The following is a 20,794-nucleotide window of genomic DNA, read 5'->3' as shown; positions in this document are numbered from 1 at the left end:
GACATCTACAGCCTGATCAGTGTGGCACCACCTGCTTTGGTGTCAGCATTAAGCAGTGAAGCCTTGATAATGACCAAAAAAAGGGTGATGGGGGCAACAGGTTTGTGCCTTAATACATGTGGCAGAAATTCGTTACTTCTCTGGTCAATTTTCTTTTTTTCCTATAGGTGCTGTGAGGAGCAAAGGCCCTGTAGTCCAATATACACAGGATCTGACCAGTACTGGAACTCAGTTCAAGTCAATGGAGCCACCACAGCCTGCAGCCCCATCTGTCCCACTGTCCCCACCTGTCCCACCCACTCTACCTGCTGCCCCACCTTTGTCCCCCCAGGCAGGTGACAATGAGTGAGTGCTATATCTTCTTTTCAACAATTTCTTTCATTTTCTGTGTTCTTTATCCCTAACAACTTAATCTCTATAATCTCCTAGAAGTTTGGAAAGCCAGCTTGCCCAATCAAGGAAGCAAGTTGCCAAAAAGAGTACATCATTCCGGCCAGGATCTGTGGGCTCTGGTCATTCCTCCCCCACATCTCCTGCACTCAGTGAAACTATCCCTGGTGGAAAACCTGTAATCAACCAAACATTTAGGTAAGAAAATTTATGTTAAGGAGGGTTTGCAGCGTAGGTTTGAGTGGTCATTGTACTATGGAGGTTTCTTAGCTTCAAGAAATTTAAAATGATGACAATGAAAAATTTGGACTTAAAACCAGGGCAACAAAAGGGAATAAATAAATAAATAAATATTTAAAAAAGAAGAAGAAAAGTTTGGACTTGAAAAGAGAACTTTACCCTTGAAATTTTCAAGAAACAGATCCTGAAAATGAATTGAAAACTTTATGTGTAACAATTAGGGGATTAACTCATCTGTTAATAGTAAAGTATTTGCATACCTGAACTACAGATTTGATTCCCCAGTGCTGTGGTATTCTGGTGCTTAAAATCTTAAAAAGAAAGAAAGCCCAGGAGATAGCTGATTCAATAAAGCACACACTTCATCATGTAGGAGGACATGGGCTTGAGACCTGGGAATTACATGGGAGCACCTTCCTGAACAATGAAATGGTGCTGACTTTGGTGTCTCCTCTCTCTGTTGTTTCTAAGACAGAAAATGGGGGGAAATGCATCCCCCAGGGTTGGTGGAATTGTGCAGGCACAAAAGCCCCATCAGATAAAGAAGGGAGGAAGGGGCTATCTAGAAATGTGGAATCATCAGAAAGTCATATGTTAAAACTACTCTGAGTGTATTGTCATCACTGGTACAGTAGAAAGGAAACAAACACTATAGCTTCTTTCTTTGAATCAGGGATTTTAGTAGGGGCATTTATAAAACATTTGGCAGAATAAAAAGCACTGGTAGAAAACCACTACCAGAAGAAGAAGGCGATGACTACTTCCATAATTCACACAAGAAAGAAAATTATAGGTAGAACTATTACCAGTCAGTGAAGAATAGCAAGAGTATTGGAGTCTAGCTTTGGTAAGGCAAAGAAAAAAATTATTTTTAAAGTTTTATTGTTGTTTGGTTTTTATTTTAAGAACACAGCTATTTGAAAGATTAGAAAAGAGACCAAAAAAAAGTAGATGGGAACTATTTTTAAAAAAAGCTAAATATAGACAGATAGTTGTAGAGATAATGGTTGACCCATATCTGCAACCTTGGGAGAGCTGTTGTAGCTTAGAATGGAGGGGTGGGGGATCTGGGATTCTGGTGGTGAGAATGGTGTGGAGTTAACACTAGTGACGTAGCCAGCTAGAGGGGTACCTCGACACAGAGGCTATGTTGTGTTCATATTTGATAACTTACATCTCATTTGCAGGTCACCTATAAGCTCAGCAACTTCTACCCCAGCACCTCCAGCACCCCCAGCACCCCCGGCCTTCCATGGCATGCTAGAGCGGGCTCCAGCAGAGCCCTCTTATCGAGCCCCCATGGAGAAGCTTTTCTACTTACCTCATGTCTGCAGCTATACTTGTCTTTCTCGAATCAGACCTATGAGAAATGAGCAATACCGGGGCAAGAACCCTTTGCTGGTCCCACTGCTATATGACTTCCGGCGAATGACAGCCCGGCGCCGAGTTAACCGGAAGATGGGTTTCCACGTCATCTATAAGACACCCTGTGGCCTCTGCCTTCGAACAATGCAGGAAATTGAACGCTACCTTTTTGAGACAGGCTGTGACTTTCTCTTCCTGGAGATGTTCTGTTTGGACCCTTATGTTCTTGTAGACAGGAAGTTTCAACCTTATAAGCCTTTTTACTATATTTTAGACATAACCTATGGGAAAGAAGATGTTCCTTTATCCTGTGTCAATGAAATTGACACAACCCCTCCACCCCAAGTGGCCTACAGCAAAGAACGAATCCCAGGCAAAGGTGTCTTCATCAACACAGGCCCTGAATTTCTGGTTGGCTGTGACTGCAAGGATGGGTGCAGGGACAAGTAAGTTGGCTCCGGCTTTATAACCTAGTAATCATTGCGTTTCTTCCCATCCTATCTGATCCTTTCCACTTTTTTTTTAGTATTTATTTATGCCCTTTTGTTGCCCTTGTTTTATTGTTGTTGTTGTTGGATAGGATAGAGAAAAATAGAGAGGAGGAAAGAAAGACACCTGCAGACCTGCTTCACCACTTGTAAAGCAACCCCCCTGCAGGTGGGGAGCCGGAGGCTCAAACTGGGATCCTTACGCCACCTGCACTTAACCTGCTGCGTTAATAACCTGCTGCATTAATGCTCGAATCCTGATCCTTTCCACTTTTAACCCCATCTTCACCTACCTAAGCTGGAGTTTCTCCATGAATACTGAGATAGGCAGGAATCGGGTGGTGGCACACCTGATTGAGTGCACATGTTAAAATAAACGAGGATCCAGGTACAAGCCTCTGCTCCCCACCTGCAGGGAGAAAGCTTTATGAGTGTTGAAGAAGTGTTGCAGGTATCTCTCTGTCTCACTCCCTCCCTATTGCCTCTTTCCTCTCAGTTTTTAGCTCTCTATCCAATAAATAAAAATAAAGATAATCTTAAAAAATTAGAAATATATATATAGAGAGAGATAGGCTGGGATCTAGCTTGACTCCACTGAGTAGCCATGGGCATATGTCCTATGTGTGTTTCCTCCTCTGGTTTTCCTGTTTATTTTGCTTTCCTTGATCATGCTTTTAGTTGCCACTGACTTTCTTTTCACTGTCATATTGTGATGTCTTTTCCACTCTGAGTTACTAGTACAGGAATGGAATAATGAATTTCCCTACCCCCCCTATCTTTTGATTGTTTTATCTTGCCTCTAAAGAAAATCTCCCAGTTCTAGCTGCTTTACCCTTTCGTCTTACACAGGTCCAAGTGTGCCTGCCATCAGCTAACTATTCAGGCTACAGCCTGCACCCCAGGTGGCCAAGTCAACCCTAACTCTGGGTACCAGTACAAGAGATTAGAAGAGTGTCTGCCCACGGGGTAAGTAATTATGGAACAATGAAACACCTCAGAAACTGAGGAACTTGTTCTGGTATTAGTATTATTATTATTATTATTATTATCATTATTATTATTATATAGAGACATAAATTGAGAAGGGAGAGAGACAGAGAGACACTTGCAGCCCTGCTTCACCACTCATGAAGCTCTCCCCCTGCAGGTGGGGTGTTCTGGTTTTTCTTTAAAAAACAAAACATTTATTCCCTTCTGTTGCCCTTGTTGTTTTATTGTTGTAGTTATCATTGATGTTGTTGTTTTTGTTGTTTTTGCATAGGACAGAGAAATGGAGAGAGGAGAGGAAGATGGGGAGAGAAAGCTAGACACCTGCAGACCTGCTTCACTGTTCGTGAAGCAACTCCCCTGCAGGTGGGGAGCTGGGGCTAGAACTAGGATCCTTATGCTGGTCCTTGCGCTTTGCACCACGTGCGATTAACCCGCTGCACTACTGCCTCACTCCCGGGTGTTCTGGTTTTTCTGTGCTCATAGGAACTATCAGAATTTTAAAAATTGGAGGTGGGGGTAGATAGCATAATGGCTATGCAAAGAGACACTCATGCCTGAGGCTTCAAAGTCCCAGGTTCAATACCCTGCACCACCATAAAACAGAGCTGAGCAATGCTCAGGTTAAAAAAAAAAAAAAAAAATCTAAAAATTGAAACAAAAAAATAGGATAGTCAAAGCAGACATGATAGCAATTAAATCTTATTTGCCGCATTTTGAGCATGTTTCTTTCTTGGGAGTTCCCTAAAATTATGCCATAGAGTGATTAAGAAAAATTTGCAAGACTGGGTAGCCCGTAATTGCTAGAACATAGGTGAAGGCTGATGGTTGCTGGGACATACACTGGAGTGAAAGTGGCAGTAGAAAGTAAAGATCAGTTTGGGACACACTTAGAGGTAGAGCTATGAATCTGACTATAGAGTGGGAGGAAAGGAGCAGAATCAAGAATTCTTAAATATACTTGGAGCTAAATGTTTACTTATTTTTAAAAAAATATTTATTTTCCCTTTTGTTGCCCTTGTTTTTCATTGGTGTTGTAGTTATTGTTCTTATTGATGTCGTCATTGTTAGATAGGACAGAGAGAAATGGAGAGAGGAGGGGAAGACAGAGGGGGAGAGAAAGATAGACACCTGCAGACCAGCTTCACTGCCTGTGAAGAGACTCCTCTGCAGGTGGGGAGCTGGGGGCTCCAACTGGGATCCTTACTCCAGTCCTTGCACTTTACACCACGTGCGGTTAACCCACTGCACTACCACTCGACTTCCACATATATTATTGATTTTGACTGAAATGTGGAATTACCAAAGAAGTTGCAGGTCTGAGTGAAATTCAGCCTCTGCTTGGGCATATGTTTGAGATACCTATTTAGTAATTTAAGTGGAGATGTCAAAAAGCAGATTTCTGGAGCCAAGTGGTGGTGCACCTAGTTGAGTACACATGTTATAATGCACAAGGACCCGGATTCAAGCCCCCATCCCCCACCTGCAGGGTGAGTGCTTTGTGAGTGGTGAAACAGTGCTGCAGGAATCTCTGTCTCTCTCCCTATCATTCTCTTCCCTCTCAATTTCTGGCTGTCTCTATCCAATAAATAAATAAATATATTAATTAAAACTTTTAAAAAAGCAGTTTTCTGAAGAAGAGGCAAACCACTGGGCATAGCTAGAAATCATCGGTATAGGAGTAATACTTAATTTATTTTATTTTTTATTTTATTTTACCAGAATACTGTTCAGCTCTGGCATATGGTAGTGCTAGGGATTGAACCTGGGACTTTGGAGCCTCAGGCATGAGAGTCTTTTTGCATAATCCTCCCCAGGAGTGATATTTAAATTCTGGAGAGTATATTGATAATAAAAGTGGAAAGGACCCAGGTGGAAACCTTGGGTTCCCAACATTACAGATTGAGCAGGAGAGGTACTCCCAGCAGTAAGGCTGATGAACAGATCAAAGAAAAAAGTACAATGAATTTTTTTTAAGGCAGATATAACGTGATAAATTAGATGATATATACAAAGATGGGAACAAATATGTACTATGATCAAGATATATAATTAACAGGAAAAGAAGAGCACTACCAGTGAAGTAATGCAGAAATTTTGATCTTGGGGCCAGAAAGCTCAGTGTTATGGGTTTAGCCCAGTTTCAAACCCTAGCACCATGTGGGTGATGGGATGTGAGGACAAGGAGGAATCTTTTTTTTTTTTTTTTTAAGATTTTATTTATTTATGAGAAAGGAGGAGAGAGAAAGAACTAGACATCACTCTGGCACATATGCTGCCGGGCATCGAACTCGGGACCTCATGCTTGAGAGTCCAGAGCTTTAACCACTGCGCCATCTCCCGGATACAAGGAGGAAACTTTTGGTGGTATGGTCTCTCTCTGTCTGACTGGTGACTCTAGAGTGGTAAAATCATGTATGTGCACAGACCCAGTTCTATCAAAAAAACAAAAAAAGCCATCAGAAAAGAGTAATTAAAGGATCTGTAATAAAAGGATCTATGTTTCCAAATTCAAAGGTCACTCAAGTCCCAGTGTAATGGAGGGGGGAAAAAAATCCCCACTAAAACACATGACAGTAAAATGTGATTGTTGTCTCCACAAAACAGCAAGGAGAAAGAAAATCCAAGAGTAGGAGTAACATAATGGTTCTGCAAAGAGACTTTCATGCCTGAGGCTCTGAAGCCCCAGGTTAAACACCACCACCCCCACACCCCTACCCCCACCTCACCCCCATCACCATAAGCCAGTGCTTATCAATGCTCTGGTAAAAATAGATAAATAAAATCCTAAAAGCCTAGAGAAAAGAACAGACCCCCACACACACACACACACACAGAAAATAGATAAAGGGAAAAAAGAAATTAATTAATGGCTACCCTTCTTGAAATAACATTAGAAACTAGACAGCAATTAAGAAGTCTACAGGGAGTCGGGCGCTAGCACAGTGGGTTAAGCGCACATGGCGCAAAGCACAAGGATCCCGGTTCAAGCCACTGGCTCCCCACCTGCAGGGGAGTAGTCGTTTCACAAGAGGTGAAGCAAGTCTGCAGGTGTCTTATCTTTCTCTCCCCCTCTGCCTTCCCCTCCTCTCTCCATTTCTCTCTGTTCTATCCAACAACAACGACATCAATAACAACAACAATAATAACTATAACAATAAAAACAAGGGCAACAAAAAGGGAAAATGAATAAATAATTTTTTTAAAAAAGAAATCTATAGAATTCAGGGGTAAATTGTTTCTAACCTAGAGTTCTAAGACCAGATGGAGTACCAGTAAAGTGTTAAAATTACCAGAACCATTTTAGACATGAAATGCCTCAAATTTTTCCATTATCCTCTTCAGTGAGTTACTGGAAATGTTTACTGAAATGGGGGGAAATCAAGAGGCAGGAAGGTTTACTGAACAGGATAGAGATGTGCCAACCCAAGTGAGAATCGAGGGGAATCCCACAGATGAGAATGAAGTGCACTGCTGGCTCCTGGCTCAGAGCTGTGCACTTGGTATAGAGAACAGCCACCATCAAGACACACCACCTCTGGCTGCAAGAGAGGAGTCTTAGGGAATGTGGGTTTGATAGAGAGCCAGGAGTATCTAATATATTCAGAGGAGACTGAGAAATCAGGGTGAATCTGTACTGAATGTCGGTGGGAAAACTAAGCTAAGGAGAGAAAGTAACTTGAGTTGTGTCTATGTATCATTTATGTTTTAGTTGTAAACCAAAAAATGGAGTCTTGTGACTATGTTTCCATTTGATAATCCTAGAGGGTAGCTACTTATGTGTCCATTTAACTTTTTTACTTGTTTGAAATGTTTTCATAAATTTTTTTTTCAAGGGTGCAGCCCTAAAGTGGCTTACTGACTGAAATGACTTAGTGACTGAACTTAAAAAATGCTAGGTTTGGGCCAGGCGGTGGCACACCGGGTTAGGACACACTACAGTGCACAAGGACTCAGGTTCAAGCCCCTGGTTCCCACCTGCAGGGGGGAAAGCTTCACAAGTGGTGAAGCAGGGCTGCAGGTGTCTCTCTGTATCTCTCCATCACTGTCTCCCCTTCCTCTCAATTTCTCTCTGTCTCTATCCAATAATAAATAAATACATTTTTTTTTTAAATGCTAGGCTGGGAGACAGCATAATAGTTATGCAAAATACTTTCATGCCTGAGGTTCGAGTTCATAGGTTTGATCCCCAGTGCCACTACCATAAGCCAGAGGGGAGCAGTACTCTGGTCACTCTCTCTGCATCTGTCTCACTAAAATAAAAAATAAAATTAAAATATCATGAGGTCCGAGACTTCTGGAGGCGGAGCTATGGAGCAGCAGCAGCTGTGCTTCTCTCCTTCCCTCTCCCGGGTCAACTAGGAATACCAAAAGAGACCAACTGGGACTGCAACAGGACGGGCCTGGAACGACTTCAGGAACACACCAAATCACCAGTGAGTGCAAACACGTAGGCTTGTGGACAGAGAGGAGCATAGGGAGAGATTTAGAGGCTGGTAACTCCAGCAGTTTACAAGTTGAGACACAACCTCCAGTCTGTTTCACCAACAAGGGAACAGCTGAGGGAAGGAGAGGACTCCCCTGAGAATCATCAAATGCAACTGTGGGTCTCCATTGCTACTGCCCTCAGAGTCTGGAGCGGCGGCAGGGAGGCCCTGTGCTGACAGCAGGGGACAGAGAACTAACGAGAAAACTAAGGAGAAGATCTATACCTCAGTGGCCTAGCTGTGGGGCTGTGAAAGTCTCTTTGTATAACCACTGGATTATCTCTGCCCCACCCTGCTTTATCTCTTGGTCATAAGTCAGTAATTAAGCTAAGAAGCCGACTTATAGTTTAAAAGCCCTCAGGCTCCCATAGCCTACAGGGAAGTAAAAGAACAAAAGAGGCTTTTAAACCACTGAGCTCCAACTCAGGGATTAAAATAATAATAAAACAAATGTCAGTTTCCACAACTGTGTGAGCCCTTTAATTACCTTACTTAGAAACAAGTCAATCCAGGCAAGAGTGATCAGTAATTTGAAAATTACTGAGGGAGGGACCTCATAACATACTATATAAAATGGTTAAGCCAGCAAGAAGAAATATTGGAGAAATGAACCAGGACAAGAGTCCAGCTAAAAGCGCCCCCAAAGGTTGAAGTACAAAATAATGAGGTCAACATCCAAACACTAGTGAAGGAAATAATCACAGGAGTGAGTAAAGAGTTTGAAAGAATTGTCATCAGAAATACAGAAACAACAAATGAGACGCTGGAAGAAAACACTAGTTATCTCAAGGTTGTTAGAGAGCTGAAAGCTGAAATAGCTGAGCTAAGAACACAACTAGCTGAGCAAGCTAAAACAGTATGAGAACAGGGTAACAAAATAGACGAACTCCAGAAAACAGTAGAGAGGAGAGAGAATAGAATCAATGAGGCTGAAGACTGAATTAGCAAGATCAAAGATGAGTTAGAAACAACGAAAAAGGAAGAGATCTCAAAAAGAGATTAAGAGATACTGAAAACAACAACAGAGATCAATGGGATGACTTCAAAAGAAATAATATACGCATTATTGGCTTACCAGAGGAATAAATGGAGAGGAAGAAAGCATTCTTCAGTACATAATAGCTGAAAACTTCTCTAGTCAAGATAACATCAAAGACATAAAGGTTCAAGAGGCCCAGAGGGTCCCAAATAGAATTAACCCAGACTTAAAGACACCTAGACACATCCTATTTACAATGGAAAGGGATAAGGATAAAGAAGGGATCCTGAAGGCTGCAAGAGAAAAAAACAGTCACCTACAGAGGAAAACCCATAAGATTAGCAGCAGACTTCTCCACACAAACACTACAGGCCAGAAGAGAATGGCAAGATATCTGTCGAGTGCTCAGTGAGAAAGGCTTTCAAACAAGACTACTGTATTCTGCTAGACTGTCATTCAGACTAGATGGAGGCATACAAACCTCCTTAGACTAGCAACAGTTGAATCAACTATCACCAAGCCTGCCCTGAAAGAAGTTCTGAAAGGTCTCCTATAAATAGTCAGACCACCATAAATATTAACATCTATGCACCCAATGAGAAGCCATCTAAATACATTAAACAGCTACTGAAAGAGCTACAGCAATATATTAACAGCAACACAGTCATAGTAGGGGACTTCTAACACCTCACTCTCTCAACTTGACAGATCATCCAGGCATAAAAATCAATAAAGACATGAGGGAGCTAAATGAGGAGATAGATAAACTAGAACTGTTTGACTTTTTCAGAGTCATTCATCCCAAGAAACTGGAATACACATTCTACTCAAGTCCACATGAATCATTCTCAAGGAAAGACCATATGTTAGGCCACAAAGACAGCATCAGCAAATTCAAGAGCATTGAAATCATCCCAAGCATCTTCTCAGACCACAGTGGAATTAAACTAACACTTAACAATCAACAAAAGATTAGTAAGAGTCCCAAAATGTAGAAGCCCAGTAGTACACTACTTAACCACTACTGGGTCAAAGAGGAAATCAAAGAAGAATTCAAAATGTTTCGAGAGTTCAATGAAAAGACAGAAGCTATCAAAATATTTGGAACACAGCTAAGGCAGTACTTTGAGGGAAGTTTATAGCCATGCAAGCACACATTAGGAAACAAGAAAAAGCACAAATAAACAGCCTGAATGCACATCTTAAAGACCTAGAAGAAGAACACAGGAACCCTAAAGCAACCAGAAGGATAGAAAGAACTAAAGTTAGGGCAGAAATCAATAACATTGAAAATAAGAAAACCATACAAAAGATCAACGAAAGTAAATGTTGGTTCTTCGAAAGAGTGAACAAAATCAACAACCCTGTAGCCAGACTCATAAAACAAAAAAGGGAGAAGACCCAAATAAATCAGATACTAAATGAAAGAGGAGATATCACAACAGACACCGCAGAAATTCAACATGTCATGCAAGGCTTCTATGAACAACTATATGCCACCAAGTTAGAGAACCTGGAAGAAATAGACGACTTCCTAGATACCTACAAACTTCCAAAATTAAGTAAAGAGGAACTAGATAACATGAACAGGCCCATCACAGCTAATGAAATTGAAACAGTTATCAAAAATCCCCCCAACAATAAAAGTCCTGGACCAGATGGTTTTACAAATGAATTCTACAAAACCTTCAAAGAAGAACTAGTATCTCTACTTTTAAAAGTCTTACAAAAGATTGAAGACACTGGAATACTCCCTGCCAGTTTCTATGAAGCCAACATCACTGATACAAAAAACAGACAGGGACATAACCAAAAAAGAAAACTATAGACCAATATCTCTGATGAACATAGATGCAAAAATATTAAACAAAAACGCTAGCCAACCAGATACAGCAGTATATTAAAAAGATTGTTCATCATGACCAAGTGAGGTTTATCCCAGGCATGCAAGGTTGGTTTAATATATGTAAATCAATCAACATGATCCACCACATCAACAAAAGCAAGACCAAAAACCACATGGTCATATCAATAGATGCAGAGAAAGCCTTTGACAAAATAAAACATCCCTGTATGATCAAAACACTACAAAAAATGGGAATAGATGGAAAATTCCTGAAGATAATGGAGTCTATATATAGCAAACTCACGGCCAACATCATACTCAATGGTGAAAAACTGGAAACATTTCCCCTCACATCAGGCACTAGACAGAGCTGCCCACTATTACCCTTAGTATTCAACATAGTGCTGTAAGTTCTTGCCGAAGCAATTAGGCAGGAGCAAGGAATTAAAGGCATACATATTGGAAGAGAGAAGAAGTCAAACTCTCCCTATGTGAAGATGATGTGATATTATACATAGAAAACCCTAAGGAATCCAGCAAGAAGCTTTTGGAAATCATCAAGCAATACAGTATGGTGTTAGGCTACTAAATTAACATTCAAAAATCAGTGGCATTCTTCTATACAAACACTAAGAAGATGAAATCCAGAAGTCAGTTCCTTTTACTATAGCAACAAACACAATAAAATATCTAGGAATAAACCTAACCAAAGAAGTGAAAGACTTGTATACTGAAAATTATGAGTCACTACTCAAGGAAATTGGAAAAGACACAAAGAAGTGGAGATATATTCCATGTTCATGGTTTCGAAGAATTAACATCATCAAAATGAATATACTACCTAGAGCCATATACAGATCTAATGCTATCCCCATCAAGATCCCAAACACATTTTTTAGGAGAGTAGAAAAAAATGCTACAAATGTTTATCTGGAACCAGAAAAGACCTAGAATTGCCAAAACAATCTTGAGAAGAAAGAACAGACCTGGAGGCATCACACTCACAGATCTCAAATTGTATTATAGAGCCATTGTCATCAAAACTGCTTGGTACTGGAACATGAATAGACACATTGACCAGTGGAATAGAATTGAGAACCCAGAAGTAAGCCCCACACCTATGGACATCTAATCTTTGACAAAGGTGCCCAGACTATTAACTGGGGAAAACAGAGTCTCTTCAACAAATGGTATTGGAAAAAATGGGTTGAAACATGCAGAAGAATGAAACTGAACCACTGTATTTCACTAAACACAAAAGTAAATTCTAAGTGGATCAAGGGCTTGGATGTTAGACCAGAAACTATCAGATACTTAGAGGAAAATATTGGCAGAACTCTTCCACATAAATCTTAAAGACATCTTCAATGAAATGAATCCAATTACAAAGAAGACTAAGGCAAGCATAAAGCTATGAGACTACATCAAATTAAAAGTTTCTGCACAGCAAAAGAAACCACTACCCAAACCAAGAGACCCCTCACAGAATGGGAGAAGATCTTTACATGCTATACATCAGACAAGAGACTAATAACCAGGATATATAAAGAGCTTGCCAAACTCAACAACAAGAAAACAAATAACCCCATCCAAAAATGGGGAGAGGACTTGGACAGAATATTCACCAAAGAAGAGATCCAAAAGGCCGAGAAATACATGAAAAAATGCTCCAAGTCTCTGATTGTCAGAGAAATACAAATCAAGACAACAATGAGATACCACTTTGTCATACATCATAAAAGGTAACAGCAGCTAATGCTGATGAGGTTGTGGTATCAAAGGAACCCTCCTGCAGTGCAGTGCTGGTGGGAATGTAAATTGGTTCAACCACTGGAGAACAGTCTCTTCAGATACCTCTCTGATGGCTAGAAATGGACCTACCCTATGATCCTGCAATTCCTCTCCTGGAGATATATCCTAAGGAATTCAACATACCCATCCAAAAAGATCTATGTACACATATGTTCTTAGCAACACAATTTGTAATAGCCAAAACCTGGAAGCAATCCAGGTTTCCAACAACAGATGAGTGGCTGAGCAAGTTGTGGTATATGTACACAATGGAATACTCAGCTATAAAAATGATGACTTCACCGTTTTCAGCCAATCTTGGTTGGACCTTGAAAATTCATGTTAAGTGAAATCAGTCAGAAACAGAAGGATGAATATGGGATGATCTCACTCTCTGGCAGAAGTTGAAAAACAAGATCAGAAGAGAAAACACAAGTAGAACCTGAACTGGAATTGGCGTATTGCACCAAAGTAAAAGACTCTGGGGTGGGGGTGATGGGAGAATACAGATCCAAGAAGGATGACAGAGGATCTAGTAGGAGTTCAGTTGTTATATGGAAAACTGAGAAATATTATGCATGTACAGACTATTGTATTTACTGTTGAATTTAAAACATTAATTCCCCAATAAAGAAATTTTAAAAATATATAAAAAAACATGAGGTCGTGGTCTGGGAGGTGGCGCAGTGGATAAAGCATCAGACTCTCAAAGCATGAGGTTCTGAGTTCAGTCCCCAGCAGCACATGTACCAGAGTGATGTCAGGCTCTTTCTCTTCCTATGTTTCTCATGAATAAATAAATAAATCTTTAAAAAAAAAAAAAAAAAAAAAAACCTCCGCTTCCCCAGAGACCCATCCTACTAGGGAAAGAGAGAGGCAGACTGGGAGTATGGACCGACCAGTCAACACCCATGTTCAGTGGGGAAGCAATTACAGAAGCCAGACCTTCTACCTTCTGCAACCCACAATGACCCTGGGTCCATGCTCCCAGAGGGATAGAGAATGGGAAAGCTATCAGGGGAAGAGGTGGGATATGGAGATTGGGTGGTGGGAATTGTGTGGAATTGTACCCCTCCTACCCTGTGGTTTTGTTAATTAATCCTTTCTTAAATAAAAAAGAAAAAAAAATAAAAAAAACATGAGGTCCAAATTTTATGCCCAGCATTACATATGCTAGAGTAATAATCTGGTTTTCTCTTTATCTCCTTGTCTCTTTCTTGTGTTAATAGATGAATCTTTAAAACAGGTGCTAATTGGGAGTCGGGCGGTGGCGCAGTGGGTTAAGTGCACGTGGCCCAAAGCATGAGGACTGGCGTAAGGATCCCTGTTTGAGCCCCGGCTACCCACCTGCATTGGAGTCGCTTCACAGGTGGTGAAGCAGGTCTGCAGGTGTCTGTCTTTCTCTCCTCCTCTGTCTTACCCTCCTCTCTCCATTTCTTTCTGTTCTATCCAACAACAACAACATCATCAATAACTATAATAACTACAACAATAAACAAGGGCAACCAAAAAGAATAAATAAATAAATAATTTAAAAATTAAAAAAAACAGGTGCTAATTTACCTAGTGCCTGGCACATATTAATCAACACATTTTGTTGAAGGAATAAATTAATTTTAGTTGTTATTACAGGTTTGTTTAGTCATTAGACCTGTGTTCAAGTTCTGTCCTGTTCCTTCCAAGTTAATCCTGTTTGATTAGCTGTAAGCAGAGGAATATGAACAGGAGTTCCTCCATCACCAGTGTATGACATTTAGTTAGTTATTTTCTTCATCTGATAGAACAGGGAGAATTTGAGAGGAGATAGGGAGAGAAACTGTGAGCCAGACACCTGCAATATGTGCTTTACCACCTGTGACACTCCCCCCCTCCCCCGCAGGTTAGAATGGGCTGGAACCCGGATCCTTGCACATAGTGATGTGTGCACTTAACTAGGTGCACAATCACCCTCCTTTTTTTTTTTTCTTCTTCTTCCCTTTAAAATTTATTTGAATTGGGAAGATTGGGCAGTAGATAGCGCACCAGATCTTCATACTTGAAACCCCTGAGGCCAAAAGCTCAATCCCCAGCACTGCCATAAGCCATCAACAGTACTATGGGAGCTCTCGCTCATTCATTAAAATTAGAGTGGAAGAGAGCATAATGGTTATAAAAAGAGACTTTCATGCTTGAGACTCTAAAAGTCCCAGGTTCAGTCTCTTTCAAATTCATAAACCAGACCTGAGCAGTTCTCTGGTAAAGAAAGGAAGAAAGGGAGAGAGTGAAAATACAGTCCTTGAGGAAGAGATTAATAAGCCAGGAAGAGATTAATAAACCAGGGAGGATTTAAGCATTGGGCCCTCAGGCATGAGATCCTGAGTTGATATCCAGCGTTGAAGGTACCAGAATGAAGCTGTGGTACTATGTCCTCCTCCATGCTCTCATAAATGAATCTTGAAAGAGAGAGGGATTGGAGTCAGGTGGTGGCACTTGGTTGAGAGCACACTTTATAGAGCACAAGCTCTTGTGGGGGACTGAACATGCAACTTTGGAGCCTGTTATGCTGTCTCCCCCACCTTTTGTATATTTTCCTTTGTATATATTGCTTTGTTAACTTTTAATTAAAAAATAAGTATTAGAGGGAGTTGGGTAGTAGTGCAGTGAGGTAAGTGCACATGGCCCAAAGCACAAGGACCTATAAGGATCCTGATTCGAGCCCCCAGCTCCCCACCTGCAGGGGAGTCGTTTTCAAAAGCAGTGAAGCAGGTCTGCAGGTGTCTATCTTTCTCACCCCCTCTCTGTCTTCCCTTCCTCTCTCTATTTCTCTCTGTCCTATCCAACAATGACGACATCAGTAATAACTACAACAATAAAACAACAAGGGCTGTGGTCCAGGAGGTAGCGCAGTGATAAAGCTTTGGACTCTCAAGCATGAGGTCCTGAGTTCGATCCCTGGCAGCACATGTGCCAGAGTGATGTCTGGTTCTTTCTCCTCCTACCTTCCTCATTAATAAATAAATAAAATCTTGAAAAAAAAAAAAAAACAAGGGCAACAAAAAGGAATAAATAATTTTTTTTTTTTTTTAAAGTATTAGGGAGTCGGGCAGTAGCACAGCAGGTTAAGTGCATGTGGCACAAAGCCCAAAGTCCTTCGTAAGGATCCCAGTTTGAGCCCCCAGCTCCCCACCTGCAGGGGAGTCATTTTCAAACGCAGTGAAGCAGGTCTTCAGGTTTCTATCTTTCTCTCCCCCTCTCTGTCTCCCCTCCTCTCTCCATTTCTCTGTCCTGTCTGACAACGATGACATCAATCAGAACAACAATGATAACTGCGGCAATAGTGGAAAACAAGGGCAACAAAAAAGAAAATAAATATTAAAAAATAATAAGTATTACTCTTTATTTTGAGAAGTAGCTTAACTGGTAGGGTACTGTATTTGTATGCTGGAGATTCTTAGTTCAGTTCTGGTGCCATGTGTAGTACCAGAGTGGTGCTCTGGCTTATTTCTCTCTGTCTCATGAAATTCTTTTTCTCTTTCATGCATACTAAAATAACCCTTTTTTTTTCCTTTATTGGGGAATTAATGTTTTACATTCAACAGTAAATACAATAGTTTGTACATGCATAACATTCCCCAGTTTCCCATTTAATAATAAAACCCCCACTATGTCATTTATCATCCTTCATGGACCTGTATTCTCTCCACCCACCCACCCCAGAGTCTTTTACTTTGGTGCAATACACCAATTCCATTTCAGGTTCTACTTGTGTTTTATTTTCTGATCTTGTTTTTCAACTTCTTCCTGAGAGTGAGATCATCCTATATTCATCCCAGTTCGAACCCGGGCTCCCCACCTGCAGGGGAGTCACTTCACAGGCGGTGAAGCAGGTCTGCAGGTGTCTATCTTTCTCTCCTCCTCTCTGTCTTCCCCTCCTCTCTCCATTTCTCTCTGTCCTATCTAACAACGACAACAACAATAACTACAACAATAAAAAAAAAAACAACAAGGGCAACAAAAGGGAATAAATAAATAAAATAAATATTTTTTAAAAAGTAGAGGTATTAGTTCTTCTTTGAAGGTTTTGTAGAATTCATTTGTAAAACCATCTGGTCCAGGACTTTTATTGTTGGGGAGATTTTTGATAACTGTTTCAATTTCATTAGCTGTGATGGGCCTGTTCATGTTATCCACTTCCTCTTTACTTAGTTTTGGAAGTTGGTAGGTATCTAGGAAATCGTCCATTTCTTCCAGGTTCTCTAGCTTGGTGGCATATAGTTGTTCATAGAAGCCTCACATGATATGTTGAATTTCTGCAGTGTCTGTTGTGATATCTCCTCTTTCATTTAGTATCCGATTTATTTGGGTCTTCTCCCTTTTTTGTTTTGTGAGTCTGGCTACAGGTTTGTCGATTTTGTTTACTCTTTCGAAGAACCAACATTTACTTTCGTTGATCTTTTGTATGGTTTTCCTATTCTCAATGTTATTTATTTCTGCCCTAACTTTAGTGACTTCTGTCCTTCTGGTTGCTTTAGGGTTCCTTTGTTGTTCTTCTTCTAGGTCTTTAAGATGTGCAATCAGGCTGTTTATTTGTGCTTTTTCTTGTTTCCTAATGTGTGCTTGTATAGCTATAAACTTCCCTCTTAGGACTGCTTTAGCTGTGTCCCAAATATTTTGATAAGCTTGTGTCTTCATTTTCATTGAAGTCTCGAAACATTTTCATTTCTTCCTTGATTTCCTCTTTGACCCAGAAGTTGTTAAGAAGTGTACTGTTGAGCTTCCACATTTTGGGACTGTTACTAATCTTTTGTTGATTGATAAGTGTTAGTTTAATTCCACTGTGGTCTGAGAAGATGATTTCAGTGCTCTTGAATTGGCTGATGCTGTCTTTGTGGCCTAACATATGGTCTGTCCTTGAGAATGACCCATGTGGATTTGAGTAAAATGTGTATTCCAGTTTCTTGGGATGAATGATTCTGAAAATGTCCAGTAGTTCTAGTTTATCTATCTTTTCATTTAGCTCCCTTATGTCTTTATTCATTTTCTGCCTGGATGATCTGTCAAGTTGAGAGAGTAGGGTGTTGAAGTCCCCTACTATGATTGTGTTACTGTTAATATATTGCTGTAGCTCTTTCAGTAGAAATTTGATGTATTTAGATGGCTTCTCATTGGGTGCATAGATGTTAATAATTGTTAAGTCCTCTTGATTTACTGATCCTCTGAGCATTAAGTAGTGTCCATTCCTATCTTTTTTAATCTTATCTATTTTAAAGTCTATCATGTTAGATATGAGAATAGCTGTTCCTGCCCTTTTTTGTGGGCTATTGGCCTGTATGATAGTTTTCCATCCTTTCACTTTAAGTCTGTGTTTGTCTTGTTGAGTTAGGTGGGTTTCCTGTAGACAGCATATTGTTGGGTTGTGTTTTCTGATCCATCTTCCTACTCTGTGTCTTTTAATAGGTGAATTCAGGCCATTGACATTTATTGATATCAAAGATTGAAGATATTTCAATGCCATTCTTGTAGAGTTTTAGAGTGTTTTGATATATGGCCTATTTGTGGTGGTCTGGTTGTTTATAGGAGACCTTTCAGAACTTCTTTCAGGGCAGGCTTGCTGATGGTTGATTCCTTCAACTCTTGCTTGTCTGAGAAGGTTTTGATGCCTCCATCTAGTCTGAATGACAGTCTAGCAGGATATAGTATTCTTGGCTGAAAGCCTTTCTCATTGAGTGCTTGATAGATATCTTGCCATTCTCTTCTGGCCTGTAGTGTTTGTATGGAGAAGTCTGCTGCTAATCTTATGGGTTTTCCTTTGTAGGTGACTCTTTGTTTTTCTCTTGTAGCCTTCAGGATCCTTTCTTTATTCTTATTCCTTTCCATTCTAAGTATGATATGTCTTGGTGTCTTTAGGTCTGGGTTAATTCTTTTTGGGACTCTCTGGGCTTTCTTTGATGTTGTCTAGACTAGAGAAGTTTTCAGCTATTATGGCCTGGAAAATGCTTTCTTCCTCTCCTTCTCTTTCTTCCTCTGGTATGCCAATAATGCGTACGTATATTGTTTCTTTTGAAGTCATCCCATAGGACTCTGTTGTTGTTTTCAGCATCTCTTAATCTCTTTTTGAGATCTCTTACTTCTTTTTTAGTTGTCTCTAATTCATCCTCAATCTTGCTAATTCTGTCTTCAGTCTCATAGATTCTATTCTCTCTGCCCTCTACTGTTTTCTGGATTTCATCTATTTTGTTGCCCTGTTCTGATACTGTTTTAGCTTGTTCAGCTAGTTGCATTCTTAGCTCAGCGATTTCAGCTTTCAGCTCTCTAATAACCATGAGATAATTAGTATTTTCTTCCATATTCTCATTTGTTGTTCCTGCATTTCTGATTACAATTTTTTCAAATTCTTTACTCACTCCTGTTATATTTCCTTAGCTAATGTTTGGATGTTGAACTCATTATTTTGTGCTTCACCCTCTGGAGGACTTTTAGCTGGACTCTTGTCCTGGTTCGATTCTCCAATATTTTTTCCTGTTGTTTTAACCATTTTATATATTATGTTATGAGTTCCCTTTATCAGTACTTTTCAAATTATTGATCACTATTGCCTGGATTGACTTGTGTCTAAGTAAGTTAATTAAAGGGTTCACAGTGGTGGAAGTTAACAGTTGTTTCAATCCCTGAGCTGGAGCTCAGTGGTTTAAAAGCCTTTTTTTTTTCTTCCCTGTAGGCTATGGGAGCCTGAGGGCTTTTAAACTATCAATAGGCTTCTTAGCTTAATCACTGACTCCTGACCAAGAGATAAAGCAGGGTGTGACAGAGATAATCCAGTGGTTATGCAAAGAGACTTTCACAGCCCCTCAGCTATGCCACCGAGGTATAGGTCTTCTCCTGAGTTTCCTGGTTAGATCTCTGTCCCCTGGTGTCCCTCCCTGTCACTGCTCCAGATTCTGAGGGTAGTAGCAATGGAGACTCAAGAGTTGCACTTGGTGAGTCTGGGGAGTCCTCTCCTCCCTTAAGCTGTCCCCTTGTTGGTGGAGCAGACTGGAGGTGGTGTCTCAACTGATAAACTGCTGAACTGTTAGCAGTCACTTAATCTCTTCTTAGGCTCCTCTCTCCTCTCTGTCACCAGCCACACGTGTTCGTACTCACTGGTGATTTACTGGGTTCCTGTGGTCATTCTAGTCCTGTCTTGTTTCAGTCCGGGTGGTCTCCTTTGGTATTCCTAGTTGATCCGGGAGAGGAGAGGAAAGGAGAGGAGAAAAATTGATCTGCTGCTCTTAGCTCCGCCTCCGGAAGTCCTAAAACAACCCTTTTTAAAAAAGGAAAAACTTTACCAAGTAATCCTTGAACAGTGAGAGAAAAAAAAAAAGGAAAAACAGGGAGTCTGGCGGTAGTGCAGTGGGTTAAGCGCGCATGTTGCAAACCTTAAGGATCCTGGTTCAAGCCCCCAGTTCCCCACCTGCAGGGGAGTTGCTTCACAGATGGTGAAGCAGGTCTGCAGGTGTCTGTCTTTCTCTCCCCCTCTCTGTCTTCCCCTCCTCTCTCCATTTCTTTCTGTCCTATCCAACAACGACGTTAATAACAACAATAATAACCACAACAGTGTTAAACAACAAGGGCAACAAAAGGGAAAATACATAAATAAATATTACAGAAAGGAAAAACTTATAGGACTGTTTTAATAATGAATAGAATAGAGGACCTAGCAGGGGTTGTATTGTTATATGGAAAACTGGGAAATTTTATGCATGTACAAACTATTGTATTTACTGTTGAATTTAAAACATTAATTCCCCAATAAAGAAATTTAAAAAAAAGAAAAGAAATGATTCAAACAAAAACAAAAAAATAATAATGAATAGAATAATCGATCAATTATAAGGCATCACAGAATATGAGACATAATAAATGCCTAATAAATAAACGTTGCTCATACCATCTTCATCCAGCAGGATGTAATGTCATCAAGCAACTAAGGTACAGTTGACCTTTTAATTTTTACCAGAGCACTGCTCAACTCTGGTTTATGGTGGTGTGAGATATTGAACCTAGGACATAGAAGCCCCAGGCATGAAAGTTCCTTTGCATAACCATTATGCTATCTACGCCCACACATTGTTGTTCTCTTTATGAAACTTAATGCTCATCTTAAATTGACAGCAAGTAGAATCCTAACACTGAACACAGCAAATAGAGCAGAAACATTGATAACTTGATAAGATTGTTTTCTTTTCTTGGTATAACTTTATTA

General features: G+C 40.3%; 1 protein-coding gene across 7 annotated transcripts in view; it reads left to right on the top strand.

Moving 5' to 3' along the window:
* The window catches only part of SETDB1 (SET domain bifurcated histone lysine methyltransferase 1), a 58,966-nt gene that overhangs the window by 28,807 nt on the left and 9,365 nt on the right, over positions 1-20,794 (top strand). For 5 of the 7 annotated variants that reach the window (XM_060201730.1, XM_060201734.1, XM_016191880.2 and 2 more), the window contains 4 exons: positions 168-345; positions 430-588; positions 1,818-2,441; positions 3,333-3,449. In XM_060201730.1, coding sequence (XP_060057713.1) covers positions 168-345; positions 430-588; positions 1,818-2,441; positions 3,333-3,449 — 1,078 coding nt within the window. Of the gene's footprint in view, positions 1-167; positions 346-429; positions 593-1,817; positions 2,442-3,332; positions 3,450-20,794 lie in introns of those variants that run through there. The other 2 variants (XM_007531539.3, XM_060201735.1) reach the window with 2 other exon arrangements.

This window comes from Erinaceus europaeus, chromosome 11 (assembly GCF_950295315.1).
Source record: "Erinaceus europaeus chromosome 11, mEriEur2.1, whole genome shotgun sequence".
Taxonomy (NCBI): Eukaryota; Metazoa; Chordata; class Mammalia; order Eulipotyphla; family Erinaceidae; genus Erinaceus; species Erinaceus europaeus.
The sequence above is the reverse complement of the archived record's forward strand: the minus strand, read 5'-3'. Positions and strand labels throughout refer to the sequence as shown.